The following is a 21,808-nucleotide window of genomic DNA, read 5'->3' as shown; positions in this document are numbered from 1 at the left end:
GTGATCAGTAGGTGCAACTATAGAGTTATACTGTAAACAACGGGAAGGAGCGCCAACTGCATTACGCACAAACAAAAGATAGCATTATGTCTGTCGGCAGCGCTTTAGGAACAGTCGGTACACCAAGTGTACCTCCTCCTCCTAGGAGCAGCCCCGTAAACTATACACCTAAGCCTGAATCCCACGATATCCTTTGCATAGCATATCAAATTTATGCAGCGTTTGTGGGTTCTGATGAACGTACACAACATAGTTCTCTTTTATAACAACCTAGAACCTTACCTTTGGTCGAAAACGAGCTCAAAATCACCACTTCAAAGCAAACACCAAGTGCAATCGTCCAAAGTGACTTGTCTAGCGGACGGCAGGGCGCGGCACGATGCCGTTACATCCACTGTAGGCACTCCCCTCACAAACAAAAAAGAAACCTTCACAGTTTAAATGAAAAATTAGGTTAACAAATTAAAGTTTTCGTAGTCTCTTTGGCGTATTGTTATTTGAAAATTATTCAACAGAAGCAAAGTGGACGAGACATTTTTCGTAACTGTAGGGGGTGTAAGCAGTTAATGGATCAGCACATGGCATTAATTACAAAAGGCACACATAAGCCATCTCAATCTTTTGAGTCGGTAGTAATTATGGTTGAGACATAAATGCATATAAGTTTTATCAGAAACATATAACTGCAAAGAAAAACAATCGATCAATTTTAGGAACGCGGTTAATGAATAGTCACGTGATCTTTTCTCGCCATTTTATTTCTGTGAAGCACGTCTTTTGGGGTGATAATCGAAATCTGGCGGGTTTGCCATCGGTATTTTGCTCAGTCGTCAGATGATCTAATCTTCTCTCGCTGAACATGCCAACGTATTTTCAACGCCCTGAAAATGCCCTTAAAAGAGCTCGTGGTAAGACTGCTAGATTATTACTCAAAGTCAAACCTTACAACTCGTGCTTGGGCATCCGCATATTTGTTGATCGCCAGATTCTTTGTAGCTTAAAACTCATTTATTGTATTACAGCGTGTTCGTTACTACATCGCTTTGCTTAATTTGTTTGTGTGACTACGTTATTTTCTGTGATATCGCAATGTTGCCGGGACCTAGTGGTGCGGCATTGCATGCGTCACCAATGCTTTCAAGCACAAAAACTTGTTTTCAACACATAAGTATAGAAAATTACGAACAACTCATCGCACACAGGTTTGTGATTGTACATAAATTGCGATGCAAACTATTACTTTCCACGTGCATGCTTTTGCATATGTTGGGTTGAAGAATGGGGTTACACGGGGGGACACGTGACATGTGTTACATACAGGGCGTCGTGTTAGAGACATTCCTTAAGCATATTGAACTGATCTTGCTACGTAGGGGTGATTGGAGTGTGCTGATGTAATAAAGGGGTTGAAAGTCGCCTGTAAACAATGGTTTTCAGTGTGTGACTTAAGACTCCCGTGTTTACTGTTTTTAGAATTCATCGATGTTGGCAAAAAGCACCGTGCCCTTGATGCCTTGTACGATGTCATCAAGAGTCGGAAACATAGGACATGGCAAAAGGTCCATGAGCCTATTATGCAACAGTACTTGGAACTCTGTGTGGAGTTGAAAAAGAGCCATGTTGCCAAAGAAGGCCTGTTCCAGTACCGTAACATATGCCAACAGGTAAGGCAATAATAACGCAGAAATTTGCTCACTTTGATGCTGTTACACTCCATAGAGAAGCTTTTGCATTTGAAAAAGCGAACTGAAGTTTGAATTTAAGCACAGAGGATGAGCGACACAAAGTTGTTAAAGTTTATGGCAGAGCAGCTCTTCTCTACTATAATAGTGTACTGCTTAATCTAGTTAATCTAGCAATACTGTTAATTTGCTTGGTATTTTAACTCAGTTGTACGCAAGTGCTGTCAATGAACGGAAGATTTTAAAGGAGCAGCGAAAGCCCTCCTCCATAAATCGTTCGTTCGTTGCTGCAGCAGATTTTGCAAGAGCGATGATCTCGAGTGTGTGCAAGAGGCCTTTGATCCCTCTAGAAACCCCTCAACCTGCGTTTCTTGGGTTTTTGTTTCTTATACGGTGATGAATGAAGCAGGTTTTTGAGAAATGCCAAGTGTCATTTCGTTAGCATCCTCCTACCACCCAATAGAACAATTTGTACGGACAGACACAGGACCATCTTAGCGGTTCACAAGTAATGCTCATTTCCTCAGTCGAAAGTCAATGGCTGTGAAGTTCAGAATGTCAATGGCAATCATTAAGTGTTACATTGTTTGCCAAGGTGAACATCAAATCCCTGGAAGATGTGGTACGCGGGTATCTCGATCTTGCCGAGGAAAAGACCGAAGCGGCCCGAGAAGAGTCGCAACAGGCAGTGGTCGACATCGATGATCTTGACAACGTGCAGACACCTGAGAGGTTAACAACCTTTTTCTGTTTTTGAAAGGAGTAGTTCGGAGATATGTCTTTGTTGGGTGATAAGGGAATCGCCGTATTCCCTTATTGCTCAATAAGGGAGTGGTTAAGCAGTTGTACGATAATCATCCTCATTGTAGTCTCTTGCTGAGTGCTGTAAGCAGTGAAGACACGCAAGATCGAACTGACCGGGTAGTACTGACCCCGTGGGTGAAGTTCTTGTGGGAGTCTTACCGCCAGTGCCTCGAGCTTTTGCGAAACAACTCTCGCGTGGAGCGCCTGTACCACGACATTGCTCAGCAGGCGTTCAAGTTTTGCCTAAAGTACAATCGCAAAACTGAATTCCGGAAGCTCTGTGACCACGTAAGCTCTGCCGCGGGCACTTGCGTATGAGCGCAGCTGAATACCATTTCAACGTTGCAGCTGAGAACGCATTTGGGTCACATCCATCGTCACCAGAGTCAGCAGACGGCCGTCAACCTCAACAACCCCGACAGCCAGGCCATGCATCTGGAGACCAGACTCGTCCAGTTGGACAGTGCCATTCAGATGGAGTTGTGGCAGGTATGGTTCCCCTTAGCAACGACGATTAGATGTCGCGGCTCATTGATACCGTTCGTCCCATTTAGGAAGCCTACAAAGCAACCGAGGACATTCACGGCTTGATGACCCTTTCCAAGAAGTCCCCAAAGCCTCAGCTGATGGCAAACTATTACCAGAAACTAGCATTAGTGTTTTGGAAAGCTGGGAACCACTTGTTCCACGCGTCAGCCCTCTTCCGTTACTTCCACTTAGCGAAGGACCTCAAGAAGAACATCACTTCCGAAGAGATTCAGAAGATGGCATCTCGCGTGGTGCTAGCCACCCTTGCCGTTCCCATGCCTCCAAACAGACCCGAAATTGACAGGCTTGTAGAGACGGACGAGAACGTGATCGACAAGAACCAACGCCTTTTGGCAACTCTTCTGGGGCTCACTGGGCCCCCGACTCGTGCCTCCCTTGTCAAGGACCTGGTAAGGAACGACGTATAACCTATTTCAGGGTCTTTGCTTAGGCAGTGGCTGTTCTGAACAGGTCCGACTGGGAGTTGTGGGCCTTGCGCCTACCCAGCTGCAAGACCTTTATCGCTGGTTGGAAGTTGACTTCCACCCCCTCAAGCTCTGTGGCCGCGTGACACAGTGCTTCGACTTCATCAACAAATGGGAGGAATGCTCCGAGCTTCGCGTATACGTTTCGGCCCTGCAAGACATCACCGTCATGCGGCTTCTCAAAGAGGTACGTGGTTACTAGTGCAGGCTCGCCCTACTTCCGTGTGCTAATTTAAGGTTACCTAAAGACGCACCCTTGCCAAATGACATTGACTCGCATGCGATACATTTTTCTTGGGCATGTGCGCTTCAAATGAAGCTAATTTGGAGAAAGGGTGACAGCAAGAAAGGACAGGCGACATCATTAACACATTATTTTCGGTAGTCTTCCACAATTCATGTTATAGGGCCTGATTTTTTTGGGTTTTATTTTTGGCCAAATTCGGGGGGGGGGGGGGGGTAAATATCGGGTGATATTTTTCATTCGAAAATTTGGGTGTATTCGGGTTAAATCCCGTTACGGCATATGCTGTCATCAGGAATTCGGGTGATCTCTTTTAAAGTTTGTCTTAACATGGAACTAATGTTTCGCAATGTTATCAAACTTTATTTTAATGCACGCTTATGAGTGTGCCATGCGACCGGGATGTTTTCGGGTAGATTCGGGCTAAACCCGAATTTTACAGATTTCGTTCGAAGGGGGGGGGGGTAAATATCGGGCGGATACGGGTTTAACCCTAAAAAGTCAGGCCCTATTCATGTAATGTGCGGGACTATTTTGAGAAAAGGGTTTCAGTAGATCTCCAGGTACTGTTTCCACCCTGGCAGCCTGTCGTGCCATCGCGACTCGTCGTTCTCCGAGTGTGCATCACGTCTGTGCAATGATGAGTTTGCCATGCTAATACTGAGTGATGCCTTTAGGCGATCACAATGCGTTCAGCTTGAATGTTTATCTGAGCACAGTGTCTTTTGCATCGTCATCGGTCATTCCAAAATTTGACAACCGGGTGCGGCGGAGTAGTTGTCAAAACTCTGCCCTTGCAGGTTTCGCAAGTCTACGAGACCATTGAGTTTTCCCGCCTCTTGGAGTTGGCCCCGTTTGCTACCGCCTTCTACCTGGAGAACATGGTGGTAGAGGCCGTGAGGCGAAATGACCTCCAGGTGCGCATTGACCACAGCCGCCACTGCCTCCACTTTGGCTCTGAACTGAGCGTCTCCCAACGCGAGGAAGTCATTGAAGGCCCTCACCTACAAGGAATGCCCAGCGAACAAATTCGCTGCCAGCTGGTCAAGTTGTATTCTGTTCTCCAGCGATCTGTACATTTGATTCGACCAGAGCAGATAAAGGTAGGTTTGATGGCAGCAGTAGGTGACCGGACGGTTTTCTTACGGTTCTCCGTTGCGTGCAGGAATCGACGAAAGAGCTCAAGATGCACATCATAGATGCCTACAGGCTGGTGTTCAAGAAAGAGCACAAGAAAATACTGGAGCGCCAGCAGATCATTGAGGCTCGCAAGGAACTTCTGGAAACCTTGACCATCCAGAGGGTGAGCAGTCAGAAGACGTTATGTCGCGTTTGAATGACTATTTTTCGGTATACAACTGGAGTATAACTCAAATGCTTTTAGTACGGTCGAGCCTTCGTGAAACAGACAATATATGTTAAACATGGTGTTATAAGGGGATTAGACTTTAGTCCAAAAGCAAAGTTCTTCTATAGATGAAGTGTTGTTTAAGGCTCGTGAGTATTACTGCTTTGGAAAGAAATCTGTTTCAGCCCCATTGTCTGTTTTAACTTCACACCTTGATGCAATGCACAATAATATTGCAGGAGGAAGAAGAAAGGAAACAGATTGAAGAAAGACAGCAGAAGCTGCGGGAGGCAGAAGAAGAACGTATTGTCCGAGAGGCAGAAGAACGTGCCAAGCAACGTAGCCAGCGTGAGCAGGACGAGATGAAGAAAAAGGTGGTCCTGGAAAAGATCGAGCTGCTCCGCAAGACAGACATAGGAGCGCGGATCTTTGAGGGGCTCGAAGAGAAGGAGCTAGAGCGGCTCGATCCGGAAGAGATTTTGAACCGCCAAGTGGAACAGCTGGATCGCGAACGCAAGGAGATGCAGATGAAGCTGAAAAAGCAGGAGCGTAAAGTGGATTACATGGAGCGAGCGAAGAGGATCGAGGAGATTCCGCTGCTCCAGGAAGCCTACGAGAAGTTCAAGGTGGAGGACGAGAAGTTCTGGCAGCAGAAAGAAGAAGAGCGGATCAAGCTGCTCATCCAGGAGCGCGAGCTGGCGCTCCAGCACAAGAAACGCATGTTGCGCATGAAGGAAGACAAGGAGAACTTCCTCAACAAACTCACCGCCGACCGTTACTCCGTCTACAAGGTGAGTTAACGTTGTGTCTGGGACGGATGAGGATGAGGACGGTAGAGGATCACCACTTGTGTGTGTGTGTCTTGCAGGAGAAACGGCGCGTGTTTGAAAAGCATCTCGAAGAGGAGCGGACGCAGAGACTCGCCGAGCGCAAGGCAGCTCGTAAGGAATCCCGTCGCGAGAAGTACGTCACCGAGAAAGAAGAGGCGGAGCGTAACCAGCTGCTCGAGGAACAAAGGCGTGGTGGGTAGAGGTCTCAGCACCTCATACGGTGCTGCACCACTGGACTGTCTGTTTGTACATTTTGAGCTGCTATTTTTTTTTTTTTTTTTCACATTTACGGTAAATTGCGAGATTATGCCACTGTGCGGTGATGAGTTTGCCATGCTAATACTGAGTGATGCCTTTCGGCGATCACAATGCGTTCAGCTTGAACAGCTCTCTGAGCACAGTGTCTACTTCGCTTTTTATGCCATATGTGCTGTGCATCTGATGTAGTCATAGGCGCATTGGTAGAAACTGTGTCGTCTACTCGCATTCTTTTTTTCTTTGCGATTGGCTCTAGGTCTTTTGATTAGTAAGTTTAGCTATCAAATGTAATGTATCTGCATCCATTACTGACTGTGGTGTTTAAAACCAATTTGCAGTAGTAATTATGAGAAAAGATCTCGCATTTTACATTGGAGTTGCTGTGATTGATTCTGCATTAAAGCCTCGAAGTCTCGATGATAAGTAGAGCCTGAAGTTTTAGGGTTTTATCCGATTCTTCCCCGAATTTGCACCCCGAATTGAGGGTTGCCTCTTTAGGGTAAAACCCGATTTTTACCCGGCAAATTGCCCTCACTGGGATGTCTGTAGGAATGCACTAACTTACTTGTTTGGCAGAAAAATGCAGTTACATCACCGTTTGTACCAAACCGCTACAGTTAGTAACATGCTGGAAGTTTTTTCACCCGAATTTGCATAAATTTAGTGCACGTTTATTTACCCGATTTTTACCCCCGGAATGTAGGACAAAATATTTCCCGAAAACTTCAGGCTCTAATGATAAGCCTTGCCATGAATCACAGTATCTTACACGCGTTACTGTGCACTGCTTTGCAGCTGAGCAGGAACGTTTGGCAAAGCTCAAGGACATGGAAGCAATCAAGCTGGCTCGCGAACGAGAGATCGAAGAGAAACAGCGTAGAATGGAGGAGGAGGAAAAAATGAATGTAGAAGGGGAGAGAAAACGAGAAATTCGAACTGAAGAAATGAACTGGCGCAAACGGTAAGTCTCTCATAAATACATCTACAAATACAGTCTGCCTCACACTGTGAATTTTCTCCGCAGTGATAGTGAACCGGAGCGCAAGAACGAACCTTGGAGACCAAGTAAGATTTTGCATAATTTTTATTCCGCATTTTTATTGACTTGTTCAACTCTCAATTTTTTATAGCTCGCGCAAGGGATAATCGTGATGCAGACCGTGATGGACCTCGTCGAGGCAGAGACGATGACAAGGAACCGCCAAAAGAACGGCCATGGGGGCGCGACCGTGATACTGAAAAGGAGTCTCGCATCGAAGAAGACAACTGGAGACAACACAAGGCTGATGATGGTAAGGACTGTGTGGTATGGCTCTATTTGAAGGTCTGCTCCCATATAGTTATCGCTGGTCTCCGCCCATCTGAAGCCTGCACAGTGCAGGTCCGGCGCAGGTGCATCAGCCATTAAACTTGCGGGTTGTCTCAACCCATGTACCTCCAAAGGCTTAAGCTATGTTGGCGCACTGACATTTTTGCACCAGCTCGTGCAAAGCTTAAACACAGTGCCCAGCTCTATTTATTAGTGGGAATTTGTAAAAAAAAAAAAAAAAAAAAGGCCAGCTTCTGATGGCCTGCCCAGTTCCCTTAGTTTTGGCTATGCTAGTCAGCTATGCTAGTCAGCTATGCTAGTTTGATTTTACGAGGTTTCATGCCATTTTATCCAGATTCCTATTCAGGAACTCTCGCTGCTTGGCGATAAATGTAACGTCCACTGTGTCAAGGTTTGACATCAAAACTACTTGTTCTCTCAAACATCCATTTGGGCCCGTTGGTACGATTCCTCGACGATAAGAGCGCTAAAAAGATGCACACAGGCAACACAACATAGAGCAGTGACCCGTTCTCGTTCTTTCCAAAGTATTTAAAACGGGTAGGAACACTTTAAAACTACAGCCCTTTTCTATTTCCCTCTCCCTTTCTGCTAGTTTTTGGTCTTGTCTGGTCTGCTTCGCTTTTTACTTATTTTACTTAGTGTTTTTTCAACTCCCTCAGCTAGATAAGTGTCTTCGATTGTGTTTTTGCTTTTCTATTTCCCTTTCTCCCTCCCTTTCTACTGGTATGTATACGTCCCGTTGTACGGCTACTCTTTAACCCGACGAAGTGCAAGGCTCTGCACGAAAGCCTCGTTCATCTCAATTGTAATAAAGTGTTCCTACCCGTTTTACCTTCCCTCAGTGTAATCACAGTTAATTGGACTTTGGCGTTGCTTTTTACTTTGTATTGTATCGTTATTCCTGTAAAGGGCAAGCATTGATCCGACGCACAATTACTCTCGCAGTTCGGCCATCACCACGAGCACCAGAGTCCCGGTGGCGGAAGGATCGCGAAGATGGAGAGCGCGAGGAACGGCACGATTCTGAACGCGGCTCCTGGCGCAGTGCCGGGGCAAGGCGTGGGGGAGATCGTGGTGGGGAAAGAGGCGGAGATCGAGGAGGAGGAGGCATGTGGCGCCGAGACGACCGGGACAGAGAATTTGACGGCAAGGGCCGCGACTTTGATCGTGGCCCCCCACGCGGCAGAGACATCGGGGACGAGAGAGGACCTCGTGGCGGCAGAGACATGGGAAGCAAGTGGGGAAGCAGGGACGCCCCCCGCGGTGGTGGTGCGGCGCCGGGAGGAACTTCCTGGAGGAAAGATGACAGCCGGCCTCCCCCTCGGAAAGGTGAGGATGTATTCCCCGAATTTCTTGAAAGCAATGTTTGCACTCCTTTAAATAATATGATGCTATACAAGCTTCAACACCTCACAACAAGAATACTTCTATGCATCACTTTTACGCTAATATTTTAGACGCTTATTGTCCCGAAAGTACACTATAACTAGGGCCTGACTTTTTAGGGTTAAACCCGTATCCGCCCGATATTTACCCCCCGAACGAAATCTGTAAAATTCAGGTTTAACCCGAATCTACCCGAAAACATTCGGGTCGCGTGGCACACTCATAAGCGTGCATTAAAATAAAGTTTGATAACATTGCTAAACATTAGTTCCGTGCTAAGACAAATTTTTATTAAACAAAGAAAAATCACCCGAATACACCCGAATTCCTGACGACAGAATATGCCGTAACGGGATTTAACCCGAATACACCCGAATTTTCAAATGAAAAATATCACCCGATATTTACCCCCCGAATTTGGCCAAAAATAAAACCCGAAAAAGTCAGGCCCTAACTATAACGAGTCATTCTTTTCGGTGTCTCAGCCAGCCTTGGAGATGAACGTAATAGGAGTAGGCAAGCTAGCTGACGTTAACATTGCGTCGAGTTTGAGGTAAAACAAAGGACGAGACTAACACACCACAGACTCACGAACCAGCAATGAAGCTTTAATACACAGTCTGCAAGAGAGACAGGGCCCTGTGTTTTACCTCAAACTCGAGGCAATAATGTCATTGAGCCTTGGAAACGCCAAGAAAGGCCCCATGTCTTGATCCCTTCTAGCTAACCAAAGTGCCTCCAGCTATCGGAATGAAAGCAACCCACGGTCGCGAATTTTCGTGCCACATTATGGTTTTGCTGCAGGTGATTGCTTTCAGGCTTCCTGAACCAAAACAGCAAAGAAATGCTACCTAAAGCAGCACTTCGAAGTAACGCTTCAATGTTGAAAAATATGCTGCATTATTAGGGGCTTTAGATGCTGTTTAATCGTAAAATATTAAGACAAAAGCTGGAGTCGTTGCATCACAAAATCAGCCAAATTTAGCCTGTAGAAACAAACAGATGTGCATGTTGTTACAGTGGGTGACCGATGGCTCAAATAAATTCAAATTATTCGAGGAAATACTATTCGAATCTAATATCAAATACATGAGCACTCTGTTCAAATACACTATTTGCACTACCCTACTTGTGGTTAATAATGGCTCTGAAAAGGTTGACTAGCTTCAAGGCTTGGTTCTTCCACTGGTTGCAGTACGGTTGTATGGAATTGCCTGTCAGTAGTTCTGGAGCCCATATTTCCCTGGTTGCTCTCGGAAGTGTTCTTCCAATATTGTATTTAAACAAAGACCATATGCTGCTCTTGTTCAATACTCAAGATAAATTACCTTTCAACACCGGGAGATTTGAGATGGGATAATTCAGACAAGCGTGTTGCAACCAGTACATCTTTTGCTATTCAGGAGCATTAAGTGGGTGTATTGCCACTTTTGTTGTTCACTTCTGTGCATGTCCAGTGTTGTGAGAAAACCATGAAAAAGCCTATGTGGAACCTGTTCAAACCAGTTATGGTGGTGGCCATACTTTGCTATTTGCAGATGACTGCTTCTCAGTCTCTTGGCGTGACAAGGAGGACCGTTCAAGCAAACCTCAAGATGAGGCTGACGAAGAGGGCTGGAAGACTGCCCGTTAGACTCTGGTAGAGGGCTGTGCTTGGAAACTGTTGTGGGTGTGCAATTGAAACCCCAGTTTTGGCACTTTGGTCCCAGGCCCATCCCGTTAGTTTTTTATTAGCATCCCATCTTCCGTGTAACCAATAATGCTGTATGATTTATTGAGGTCGCACGTTTACTATGTGCAGGGTTCAAAGCCCAACCACAGCGTAGGAGGAGCACAGAAATGTAATTGCGAACCTGGGTTTTTGCTCTACGCTGCTTCACTTCCGAAAAAGAAAAACGGAAGTGTGGTTATGTAGCCTTGGAGAGCTTATTCGCATTTTGTTGACACTCTTCAAAATTGAAATAAAACGGGGGAGAAGCCTTGCAACAAATTCTTTGAGTCTTTTTTTTTTACTGGGAAGGTCCACTGTTACAGCACGTAAGCAGCCAATGTTGTTAACAATGAGGGTTACAGGGTGTAAAAATTACTAACTACAAAATGCCATACACAGATGTGATTACACAGGCTCGAACAATGTTGCAGTAAAAAAAAAGTGGCCACACTTTGGCCAGATGCAAGAACTGTACAGTAGGAAGGAAAAAAAAAAAAAAAGCTTAAGATGTAAACAGTACAAAGCTGTTGTAGTAATATACAGACACTACACAAAGTGCAGCTCTTAAAATCCACCCGGTCACATTGCTCACATTTCTTCCATTTACATATAAGGAATGGCTGCAAAGCAAGGTTCCGCTGGCAATACCCTGGCACCCCATGTTAAATACAAAATTGTTTGAGATACAAAATCTGTTCTATGCATTACCTCTCTAATTCAACTTCGCCATGTTCTTGCGTTACACTTAATTCTGAGAAGATCGTTAACTGTCTGTACCGTAATGTTGCTCAGTCAGCTTCCACTTGAGCAAGTATGGAAAATGATCTCTTGATTACCAACTTGGAGTGCTATGTTCTGCCTTGGACAAAAACGTTTGCAGCCAGTTATGGCATAATACAATACAAAAGAGCTACAAAAGGGGGGTATCCACAGGGACTGCCGTACATGGTGGGGCACAAAACGACCTCCACTATTCCTGGTGGTGGTATAATACAGTGAATATGTTATGTGGACATGTACATAAATGATGTGCAAATATTTTGGGGCGGGGGAGGTCACTCATTGGTACGAGTGCGGCGTTTCTTTGCCTGCGGTTCTTCGGTGGGTGCCCCAGGTGTGGGTTTCTTCTTCTTTTCATCCTCCTGTAAGGATATTTCATTTTTTGTTCTTTCCTTCTGTTACGTAATTAAGGCCCTTTCTGCGAACCCTGCACAACTCCGCGTAACAGCGAAAGCTATCCTCACTGTACCTATTGGCTGTGGCTATAACTCTCCATCGTCCTTGAGGGAGTAGCATAGTGAATCACTGAACAAATGCATGCCAGTTCAAATGGATGATTAAGCTAAGCTGGAAGCTAGAGAGTACGCCAGTTACAATGTAGAAAGACTTCCCTTCTGAGCTCATCAACAGTCATTTGAGGTTCAAAATTGCTAGGGCTTGCAAAAGGTTGAACAGCGTAGTAACAACTTGCTTGGATCAAGCTTATATTAACAAAATCCTTTGTTTTACAGCACAAATGTTGTCATTAAACGGCATTTCATATCAACTGGTATGTCTCTTCCTATGCTCAAGCAACTGTTGCCACGAATATAAACATTCCACGTTGTACTGCAGTTGCTTCAACATGTACATGGTACTAGTTGGAGCAGTATTTTTAAGTACAGGAATTATATAAAGCTAGATCAATTTCAAACTGATGTAGCTAGACCATTCGCTGATTACCACAGGCGAAGACAGCACACACAAACATTCACAAATGTCATTAAAGTTGGGAGGGATTCGTTCTTAAGCATCAAAATTATGTGCGCTAGGCTTTGTGAGCCAGAAAAATATTTTGGGAATGGTTTCTTCAACTGCCATCAATCCACTGTTCTACGGGGACTTTACATGGGAGAGGAGGATTTCGCCTTCGTTTCCCTCTCCCAAATGCAATACAAAAGGTACAATTTCCTAGTACTGTATTTACTTGCATAATTTGTGCACCCGCATTTTTGCCAAGCGCATCAGCGACTGCGCCGATTGGTTTCTGCTTACTGTGTGGCTTTCACCACACTGTCAGTGCTACTGAAGTTACTGCTGTGTCTAAGGTGTGCAAATTATGTGAGTAAGTACGATACATGTCAAATTTTTAGGTATGAAAAAAATAAAAAAATCTATAGTCATGCTCAACTAAAGAAGGAAAACAAATCTAGTCCACGCATGATTAAACTCCGAGTGTTTGGTTGTTTTCCCCCCAATCTCGGGGGGGGGGGGGGGGTACGTAACCACCAGCTCGCCTGTGTCCTTGCCGTTTTATCTAAATCTAGCCCGTCAACTACATGTGCCGTTGGAGATAAGGAGATGCAATAGTGCACCAGGAGAAATACTGCAGCTCCATCATGCACCATCATGCACACTTTCTGCCTCAGCGTAGTGTCAGGCGACCAGCGTTAACAGCCAATACGGAAGCAGAGTGAATATGGTGGATTACACTGCCTGGTGTAGGAGGGAGCTTGACCTCTCTGTGTCCAGACACCCTATCTGCCGCGCAGCAATACTTTGCGAGCTGACGGACTAGATTTCTTTTCCTCCTCGAGTTGAACACGGCTACGGTTCATTACAATCCTGCACTTCCATCAGCTCTTTAGTTTGGAAGGTTATGCACATTCCCTACGCTGCTCTCTATACAGTGAAACCCGCGTATAACGATATCGACAGTTGTGACTGAATTTAATGAATTTAAATGAATTTATGAGTGAATTTAATCGTTAGGTGAGGGATATCGCCACAGGAGGGCTGACCCAGGTCAGAGCCATCCTACGAAAGCTGCGCACTGCACGTTATTCCACGACGAATGCTACGAAAGAGGGTGGAAATACAAACATTTTATTCAAAATAGCTCGTCAGCTCCGATTGCTTTCGGTTGCTGTTGTAGATACGCACAACGTCATGCCCGTTCAACTGCGTCGAGGCGGGCGACGTAATGAGCCGGCAGCCCGCGCTCCCAATTCTTGAGAACGTCAACAGCATGAAGCGCGCCTGCGCGTGCGTCTTTGACTTTTTCGTACGCACGCTCTCAGATCCTTTCGCGCTTCGTACTTTCGCTGTCACCGGCTGCTTCTTTTCGCACTTTCTCAGTCTTCAGGATTGTTGACACCGTCGACTGCGACAGGCCGTACTTTCGAACGATGGACGCCACCTTTGTTCTGCGGTGATGATCCTCGACGATCGCTCGACATCCAAGTCTATCGCTTTTTGTTTCTTTGGTTGTGACGCCATCGCTGACAGAGGTACCGATAATGCGTCAAAGCAGGAGTCCGAGAGCAGATGTGTCGTGAACGGCAGGTCACCAGAGTACGACTGACCGTCTCCGACGGGAACCTCGACTTCCCGTGCGGACTTCCGTACCCAAAGGGTGTGATGACTAAGGGTTAGGGGTGTGCGAATCCGAATATTTTAAGTCGAATCGAATATCGAATCGAATGAGGGGAAAAAATTCCGAATACCGAATCGAATATCGAACATTTGTGCAAAATTTACAATATGTGACTTTCGCACTAAAAGTTTCCATTTTGTAGCCCATGGCTTTAGTGCAATATTTCTGGCATTAACTGTCACAAGAGAGACGCGTGCAATTCTTCCGTTTAAAGCCCCTACTCTTTAATTTTACACGAGAGTGCTTCCTGCTTTCCAGCTGAGCCTACACTTACTGGAGTACTAGAGTGGTTACCTTCATTTCAAAATTTTATGTCCAGCAGTAGCATGTTACACGGATGAGGCTGTAATTGCTTCAGACAACCACAGGCCATTTGTGAAACAAACGAATTGGCATCCTGCCTCAGCTTTGCCATGAACACCCTTTAGTTTTTTTGCACTCGCCCCAGGAAGTTGCACTACTGAAATTTTAGATGTAAAGGACATCTTTAAGACACCCTTCTTGTTCGTGGGGCTGTAGTCATTATTCGAGAGTTCTAACTTTTTAAAGGCAACCTCACAGACATCAAATCAAAGTCCCACAGTTCACAGACGATGTCTACAAAACTAACTTTGGATAACGTTGTCTCAAACAAAACCCCGTCCCGCCTGTGTTGGTTCTGCAACAAGGGCAATTTCGTAAAGCAGGCTTCACCTCATGCACGGAAGCATCAGGTGAAGCCCACTTTCGGGTTGTGTCGTTCATATTAGTGGAATATTCGAATATTGGATATTCGATTCGCGAATCGAATAGTTTGAGCGTTTGGTATTCGATTCGAATTCGAGAACTCGAATATTCGCACACCCCTACTAAGGGTGCATCCTCCTGGCCCCGCAGTGTTCCCGCCGTGTCCTACAATTTACGAAAGGGTGCAATGCCCAACGGCGCGTTGCCTAAGTTAGTCCGCGAGCGTGATGGTGTCAGTATTCAGAAGGGCCAACTTTATCGTCGTGCATGGTTCCATTCTCCATAGAGACAATGTATATTTTGAGAGTAAAAGTAAAGACTATCGTTCTACGAGGTATATATCGTTGTGCGCGGGTTTTACTGTACCTCTCAACCAAAACAACCGCTATGTAACACTTCCCAAGGTTCCTAATATTCCACGTCCGTTATGAATATGTAACCCCTTACCTTTTCCTCTTTTGGAGTCTCTGGTTTCTTCTCACGAACATCTCGTTCACGGCCACGTAATGTTTTGGTTTCTGTTGTCCTCACCATAAGCTGCGTGGCTAAGAAATCCTGCAGAAGTTCGCAATGGGATTAAAAAGCACACTCATTCGCTGTACAATCATGACAGTGAACACGCTGGAGATGTGACAAAAACTGGCAAAATTATTGGACAATGATGTCACCAAGTTTAACTAATCGAGTAACTTTTACAGTTCTCAACTCTAAGGCAAAAGCCACCGAAATTTTTGAATAAAATTTTCTTGCATCATTTGTACATCTAAAGTAGTACAAGAGTACACAACATGTGTGTGACGGCATAATTACTAGGAGCAAGATGTAGGCAGAAATGTGGGCATAAAACTGTACCTGAATGTGACCCATGACTTCCTTTTGCATTTCAATGGCCATGTGAAAAACATCATGGTCAGAACTATTATACATGATGGCATTCTGGAACATGAGCATTATATCCCGCTGGAATTCCAGCGTCGTCTTGATGTAACCACTTTCAATGTTCTTCTTGATAGTAAGGAGGTCCATCGGCCTATAAAATATAATGCAAAGAAACAGTAAGCAATAGAAAAGGGTCACTGTCGCAACAATGTAAATTTATTGATCCTACCTGTACACAATGCTGTGATACCCAGGTGCCATTTCATCTGTCACTGGGTGAAGGAAAACATTGGCATACCTGGAAGTTTTTAGAAATACAAGTGTTTTCTATGCCTCGAAAATACTGGTTGTGGTGCACTCCCTTCCCTGTAAAGGTACTGTATGCTATGAAAACATTGAGAGACTAACTTGTGAGTGGCAGCAGCCCTCCAAACCAACATGATGGCCTTCTTCCAAAGCTTGTAGTCCCGCAAGCTTTCAGGGTCGTCACTGCGATGCATAGCCATCAGAAATAAGTACAGGCACGAAGCTACACAAAATATCCCACAGGATCACAAAGTATGTTTCAGAAAGTGAGGGTTTGTCTTACACAATATACAGGGTGTTCAAAATTAAGCTTTCACGAGCGCTATGCAAACACAGCGATGACAGGAAATAGGATGATAACTTTACGCTACTTGTGTAAGAAACAGGTGCTGCTAATTATGTAGCACCTGTTTCTTACTCAAGGAACAGAAAAAGTAGCACCAGTTTCCTTTTGTTCGCCTATTTATAAAGTGCTAGTGAAAGCTTAATTTTGAACACCCTGTATAAATTCTTGCACTGCCACACATATTCTAAAAGTACATTCCTTAATAACAATGTTATGGGGAATGAGAAATTACGTCGGAGTATTATTATGTGCGAGCTTTCCGAGAACAGACCCGCATATCTCACGACAAATAATTAAGCACTCTTGGCGACCCACCTGTGCAGCATTGATGCGGGACTGTTTGGAACAGAATCGCTCATCGATGTGCCAGCAAAGTGCTTGCTTAGTTCGTTCGCTACTTCCTCTCCGCCAGAGTCAGCATGTTGCGAGGTATCGTCTTTAGTGTCCACCGCGGGGGTCTCTGGGGTCTTTACGTCCTCCACAGAGGATTTGTCGTCTTTCAATTTCTCATCATCGGCATCTTCGCTCGCTGGCTCGTCAACATTTGAAGAAGTTTCAGCTGCCGGCGATGCCGAGCTTGGAGTCTCTGGCATGGAAGCGTCCTTCGAGTCTCGGTCCTCTTCTTCCTCTTCGACTAAACGTAGCGGATTTCGTCTACGCAACATACCTGCATGGACGAACAAATCCTCATCTTCTGGGAACAGTCAAGCAGCGGATGTGTACTTATGAAAACATTTTTTGTAGTGACTAGTGTTGATTTCCAAACTGAGCTAAGCCATATTTTCTTGAATTAGAAAAAGATGATTGCGGGCGCATGCCTTAACTAATTTCCCCACAGATCTTGTATTTTGTGCCATATTTTCAAATGGACAAAGAGCTCTAGGGTTTTTAAATTAAATTTAATTTTAATTACATAATTAATTAAATTAATGAGGGTTCGCTGTATGAGGGGCGTTAAACTGGGCATGCAGTGCAGTGAGATTTCAGCACTACGGACTAAATCTCACGCCTTCAGAATCCTACCAAAGTTATGTTACTGAAATCTTCTTGCCTCACTTTACATTTCTGCAACATATTTTGGCTCTACGTGCCGCGAAAGCTAGAGAAAATTAGTTTTTATTTTTGAGAACCGCGACGTCATGTTATAGGCTCCGACGGAATGCCCAGCTCTCATCTGTCTCATCTGTTGTTGCCCTTCATGTCTTCCGGGGGGGGGGGGGGGGGGGGGGGGCTCACTTTTTGCACTCCGTTAGCGGAGCACCACGTGACATATCATCCGACCACTCCGACCTTCGAGAAAACAGAAAGGAGAGAGAAGACATCTCTCTCATTTTCCCCTCTTTCGATCAGTGTCACGTGACTTCTCCACCACGTGACCTTCCCCGGACGACGGCGCCGTTGCTATGAGACGAGTGCCCTCTCCAGAACATGACATCATTGCAATTTGTGGGCTTATGATTACATCACCCATTCCTCGCGTCATCGAAACTTGTGCAGGCTCAGCAGATCTTCAAAAATTGACAGAAATGCACAGCGTTCGTAAACACCAGTGATGGCCACTGACTACTTCTACAGTAGTTTAACTATAACTACTAACTACTTCGCAATGGAGTAGTTTAACTAGTAGTTCAACTACTTTTCAGGGAAGGTAGTTAAAACTACTTCTGTAACTATTGCAATGCATTTTAACGTCGTCTCTAACTACTTAATGTTGTCCACCAACACCAATTCCATTCTACAGTGTTCTTGGACACCTAAATATGAATCACAAGCAGTAATAAAAGTGAACACTTAGTACACATGCACGGCACAATTGCTCTGCACCTCCATTCATCAAACAATCAAGGTATAGTACGTATTTTCAAAATCATCATGAAACTTTTTAAGCCAGCAGGATGTTTTCCAAAAGCCACGCGTGCTGCAAGTTTTTGGCCGTGGCATAAACATGATGTCAATTTATAGGAAATGGTGCACATTGTACCAAATTTAAGGTTGGCCTTCTTCTTGGGGGAGCTGGGAGAGGATGGCTCGTCGTCATTGTCTTCAGATCTGCCGGTGTCCTTGCCTTCCTTCTCGCTTTCGTCGGCCGTCTGCTGTTCTTCTGCATCGTCCTTCTCTTCCGTATCTTCTTCAACGTAAGGTTTACTATCTGGACACACTATGTCCTTGGTCAAGGTCTCCTCCGCACTCCTGTCATCCGCAATGTCAACTGCATCCACAGACACGCCCTTCTGCACCAGTGACGTGTGAAGATAAGATTATTTATTAAAGAAAATTAAACTATAGCTTCACCGAAGAAAGGTCTGTCATTACTTGTTGGTAAACACAGAGCAGTACATACCTCAAGGTCAAGTGTCTCCGATTTTACGCTCACTTTGTCATCTTCCGTTTCAATGTTGACTCCAGATGACAAGGAGTCTTCTATGACAGTTTCTTCTACTACCATCTCTTCTGAGGCAACAGCCTCCACTATAGATTCCGCTGCAATGTAAAATGCGGTATTGCTATGGCCTGTGATACATGTGAGGAGATTCGTGTCATGGCTAAAAATTAAGATTGTTGGAGCATGGTTATTAGAGTTCTTAGAAACCCTTCGTGAAGCCATGGGCACTGGTTGAGTTTGTGTTTGACCTCACAGCGATTTCCAGTGATCATCTACTAAATGTGAAAACACTCAATGATAATCGGTGAGAAATGAAATTGGCATTTCCTATGCATCCAGGGAACACATCACCTTATTTACATTTTTTGGCATAGTGCCAACTGCTAAACTGCTAAATCCCGAACTTGTTGTAATAAAGTACCGTAATTTCATGCGTATAAGCCACACCGCAGATAAGCCGCAGGACTCGTTTTCAGGAACGTTTTGAAACTTTTCGGGCAGATAAGCTGCACTCGCAGGTAAGACTAGGATTGCCACCAGGCCGGTATTATACCGGCACGGCCGGTTATTTGCTTCCTCTGCCGGTTGCCGGTAGGAAGGTGATACCGGCAGCCTTTTGCCGGTATTTGTGGCTCAAGACCTTTCATAAGGGCTTTTACGGGGTGTTTCCTTCAACATTCCAATGCAGCGTGAATAAATCTGGAGTACAGACCAAACTCCGCAGTCACCAGTCGTTTTCTTAGTTATTCATTATTATTATTATTCATTGTTATTATTATTATCATTGTTATTTATTACGTCTTGTGTTCGGAGGGTACAAGAGCAGTGGTTGTGCAAAGCTGTTGGTGATTGTGTCAAGCCAGCTAGAACGTTCCTCACCCACTTTCCCTTTCCCACGAGTCTTTCCTCCTTTCCCTCTATTCCACCTCCTCTCCCTCAGCCGGTATTTTTCACTCTGAAAGGTGGCAACCCTAGGTAAGACGCGACTGATTTGTGCGACAAAGAAGACCATAGAGAAGGCCATAAACCCTGTGGTCCATACTCCACTGTCGGCATGGTGTACAACACAGGAGGTCAGTTCTAGTGTTCTACCAAGATCGAATTGTGCTCTTGTTGCGTGTTTCTCATGGATCGACGGGTCAGGCCTTCCAGAAGACATGAATCACTGTCACCCCTTTTGTTAGAGCTGCTTGGGGCAAGGCACCGGGAAGGTCAGTCTACTCGAATGTGAACGCGCCCCTGTTACGCATTCTTTGTGCAGGGCAGTGCTGTTCCAGAGACACTCTCGGCCCTTTCGTTAAAACCGGCGTACGGGGAAAATACCAGGGGAAAATGGTGATCAGATAAGCCCCAGAACGCTCGTGAGAAAAAAAAAAAAAAATCGTGCATAAGCCGCGGCTAATACGGTACGGCTAACACGGCTAATACGGAAATTACGGTACTACATACGTGTTAAGGGATCCAGGTGGCATCGCGCACTGCCCCTTTTGTTGCAAGATGTTACGTCTTTGTTATTTCTGCGCCAGTAAGTTTCACGACAAGCAAACAATGTCAACGGCCCCTGAACAGTGTCGGAACAAAGGGCACACACAATGAGTTACGGCATACCTTCCGTAGATGACACAATCTGATCTTCTTCAACCTCTATCTCTTCTTCTTTCACATCTATCTTCACTTCATTTTCAATGGGTATCGGTTCCTCGGATGGCTCTTCCATGAGCTCCGTGGCCTCGGGCGTCGGAGGTGCCGGTTCCGCTTCGGGAACGGGAATTTCTTCCACGACGTCCGTAGAAGGAAAAGGCACATCTGGCTTCTCTGTCAACATTATCTCTTCCTCCTTCTCTGTTGGGATTTCCACATTGGAGGAACTAGAAAAATGAAAATGGATGCGCATGAACTGCGTTCGACAACAACATTTCAATAGATCTTAAGAGGGAAGATCAACGCAACGGTTATTGGGCGGGAACCAACCTCGCATCAGTCGTGTCAGTGCTCTGTGTAGTTGGAATTTCCACGGGAGCGGGCACTGTAACTTGGGTGACGGTTGGTGGCAGTGAGCTCGCTTGGGACGTGAAGAAAGGCAACGAAGGCAGCCTGCCGCCTGGGGTACTCGGGGGCAACTCCAGCAACTTGGAGAGCGTTGGGGCTAAAGAATAAGTACCCGGTTAAATGCATATCATACTGCCTTAATTTGTACGCTAAACAACACCCCCGCAAATCGTGAGAGCTTCAACCAGTTTTACCAAAATATCAGCGCGGTTGGACTTCACTAATGTAGCACGCACCAAATTTGCCCACTGTTCAGTTGTAAGAATGATGATGATGATGATTTTATGTTTTCAGGCATCTCGAGGCTCATGTGGCGTTCGTCTGTTTGTGCGTTCCAGCTTCAGCATAGTTACTTGCCATCATGCTCACCAGATGTTGTTGCCTGGTCCCACATTTTTATGTCCATGCGTGTACGAGAAAACGTGTAGGGGAATGTGAAGAAAGTCAGTGTGTGTCGCATTTGCTGAATGAAGCCCCTTGGCAAGCCGTAAGCAAGCCGTGCCCAGCACAGCATAGTGGTCAGTTCAATTCCCATCGCTGCATTGGCTTTTTCAACAACTGCCATAAACTGCAACAGGAAACACATTCGGCATTGTGTCCCGGCCACCTCTGGCAGATAGAAAACTTCCCACCTATGGACAGGGGTATTACCGTAAATTTTTGTCATTTCCGTTTCTGTTTCAGGTATTCTGACTGCGCGATATCCGTTTCTGTTTCCGTTACCGTTACCTGCTATATTTCCGGTATAATACCGTTTCCGTTACCTTTCCCTGGGTGAAACCGTGCAGTTTCTCGCGTACACGACAAATGTGGAAGGCATTGTCAGTGCAAGAAGAGAGCACTTGCCACCTTCATTTTCCTTCTGAGGTGCGCTCATCACTAAACCATCCCACATTCTGAACAATATGTCATTGCCCTTTAATTCCATTCTGTCTGTTTCACCAGCACTTACAATGCCAACACAGGAGTTCACTGTTCATGAAAAATTTTTGAAGTGCAAGCTGTTTTTATTGTTGTCAGCTTGCCTCATGAGAACAGCACATTGTTTCACTGTAAAAATAGTTTTACTGTACATGTGCATATAGGCATGTATGC

At 45.3% G+C, this 21,808-nt stretch overlaps 3 protein-coding genes and 1 non-coding gene across 8 annotated transcripts in view; 2 read left to right on the top strand and 2 right to left on the bottom strand.

The window, feature by feature from the left end:
- The window catches only part of LOC135377425 (protein hu-li tai shao-like), a 57,627-nt gene extending 57,228 nt beyond the window's left edge, over positions 1–399 (bottom strand). For all 5 annotated transcript variants that reach the window (XM_064609815.1, XM_064609819.1, XM_064609820.1 and 2 more), the window contains exon 1: positions 283–399. The gene's annotated coding sequence lies outside the window, so the exon portion shown is untranslated. The remainder of the gene's footprint in view (positions 1–282) is intronic.
- A 349-nt stretch (positions 400–748) lies between these two features.
- LOC135377420 (eukaryotic translation initiation factor 3 subunit A-like) lies at positions 749–12,155 on the top strand. The gene is made up of 16 exons (XM_064609809.1): positions 749–908; positions 1,474–1,664; positions 2,278–2,414; positions 2,552–2,774; positions 2,835–2,975; positions 3,041–3,424; positions 3,486–3,686; positions 4,544–4,846; positions 4,909–5,046; positions 5,331–5,882; positions 5,960–6,113; positions 6,975–7,140; positions 7,204–7,244; positions 7,310–7,471; positions 8,458–8,841; positions 10,437–12,155. Exons 1-16 carry the CDS (start codon positions 860–862, stop codon positions 10,529–10,531), a joined length of 3,321 nt encoding a protein of 1,106 aa, XP_064465879.1. The 5' UTR covers positions 749–859; the 3' UTR covers positions 10,532–12,155.
- Positions 4,376–4,461, top strand: LOC135379671 (small nucleolar RNA U6-53/MBII-28). The gene has a single exon (XR_010419133.1). It is a non-coding gene; the product is annotated as a small nucleolar RNA U6-53/MBII-28 (small nucleolar RNA).
- Positions 10,431–21,808, bottom strand: part of LOC135377421 (bromodomain-containing protein 8-like) — a 25,897-nt gene continuing 14,519 nt past the window's right edge. Inside the window, exons 10-19 of the mRNA XM_064609810.1 lie at positions 20,636–20,810; positions 20,273–20,532; positions 18,623–18,762; positions 18,263–18,512; positions 16,597–16,948; positions 16,038–16,118; positions 15,859–15,927; positions 15,603–15,780; positions 15,198–15,305; positions 10,431–11,751 (exon numbers count right to left, since the gene is read on the bottom strand). Coding sequence (XP_064465880.1) covers positions 11,665–11,751; positions 15,198–15,305; positions 15,603–15,780; positions 15,859–15,927; positions 16,038–16,118; positions 16,597–16,948; positions 18,263–18,512; positions 18,623–18,762; positions 20,273–20,532; positions 20,636–20,810 — 1,700 coding nt within the window. The 3' untranslated portion in view covers positions 10,431–11,664. The remainder of the gene's footprint in view (positions 11,752–15,197; positions 15,306–15,602; positions 15,781–15,858; positions 15,928–16,037; positions 16,119–16,596; positions 16,949–18,262; positions 18,513–18,622; positions 18,763–20,272; positions 20,533–20,635; positions 20,811–21,808) is intronic.

Source organism: Ornithodoros turicata, chromosome 1 (genome assembly GCF_037126465.1).
Source record: "Ornithodoros turicata isolate Travis chromosome 1, ASM3712646v1, whole genome shotgun sequence".
In the NCBI taxonomy this organism is placed as follows: Eukaryota; Metazoa; Arthropoda; class Arachnida; order Ixodida; family Argasidae; genus Ornithodoros; species Ornithodoros turicata.
This window is presented reverse-complemented; position numbering and strand designations above follow the sequence as displayed.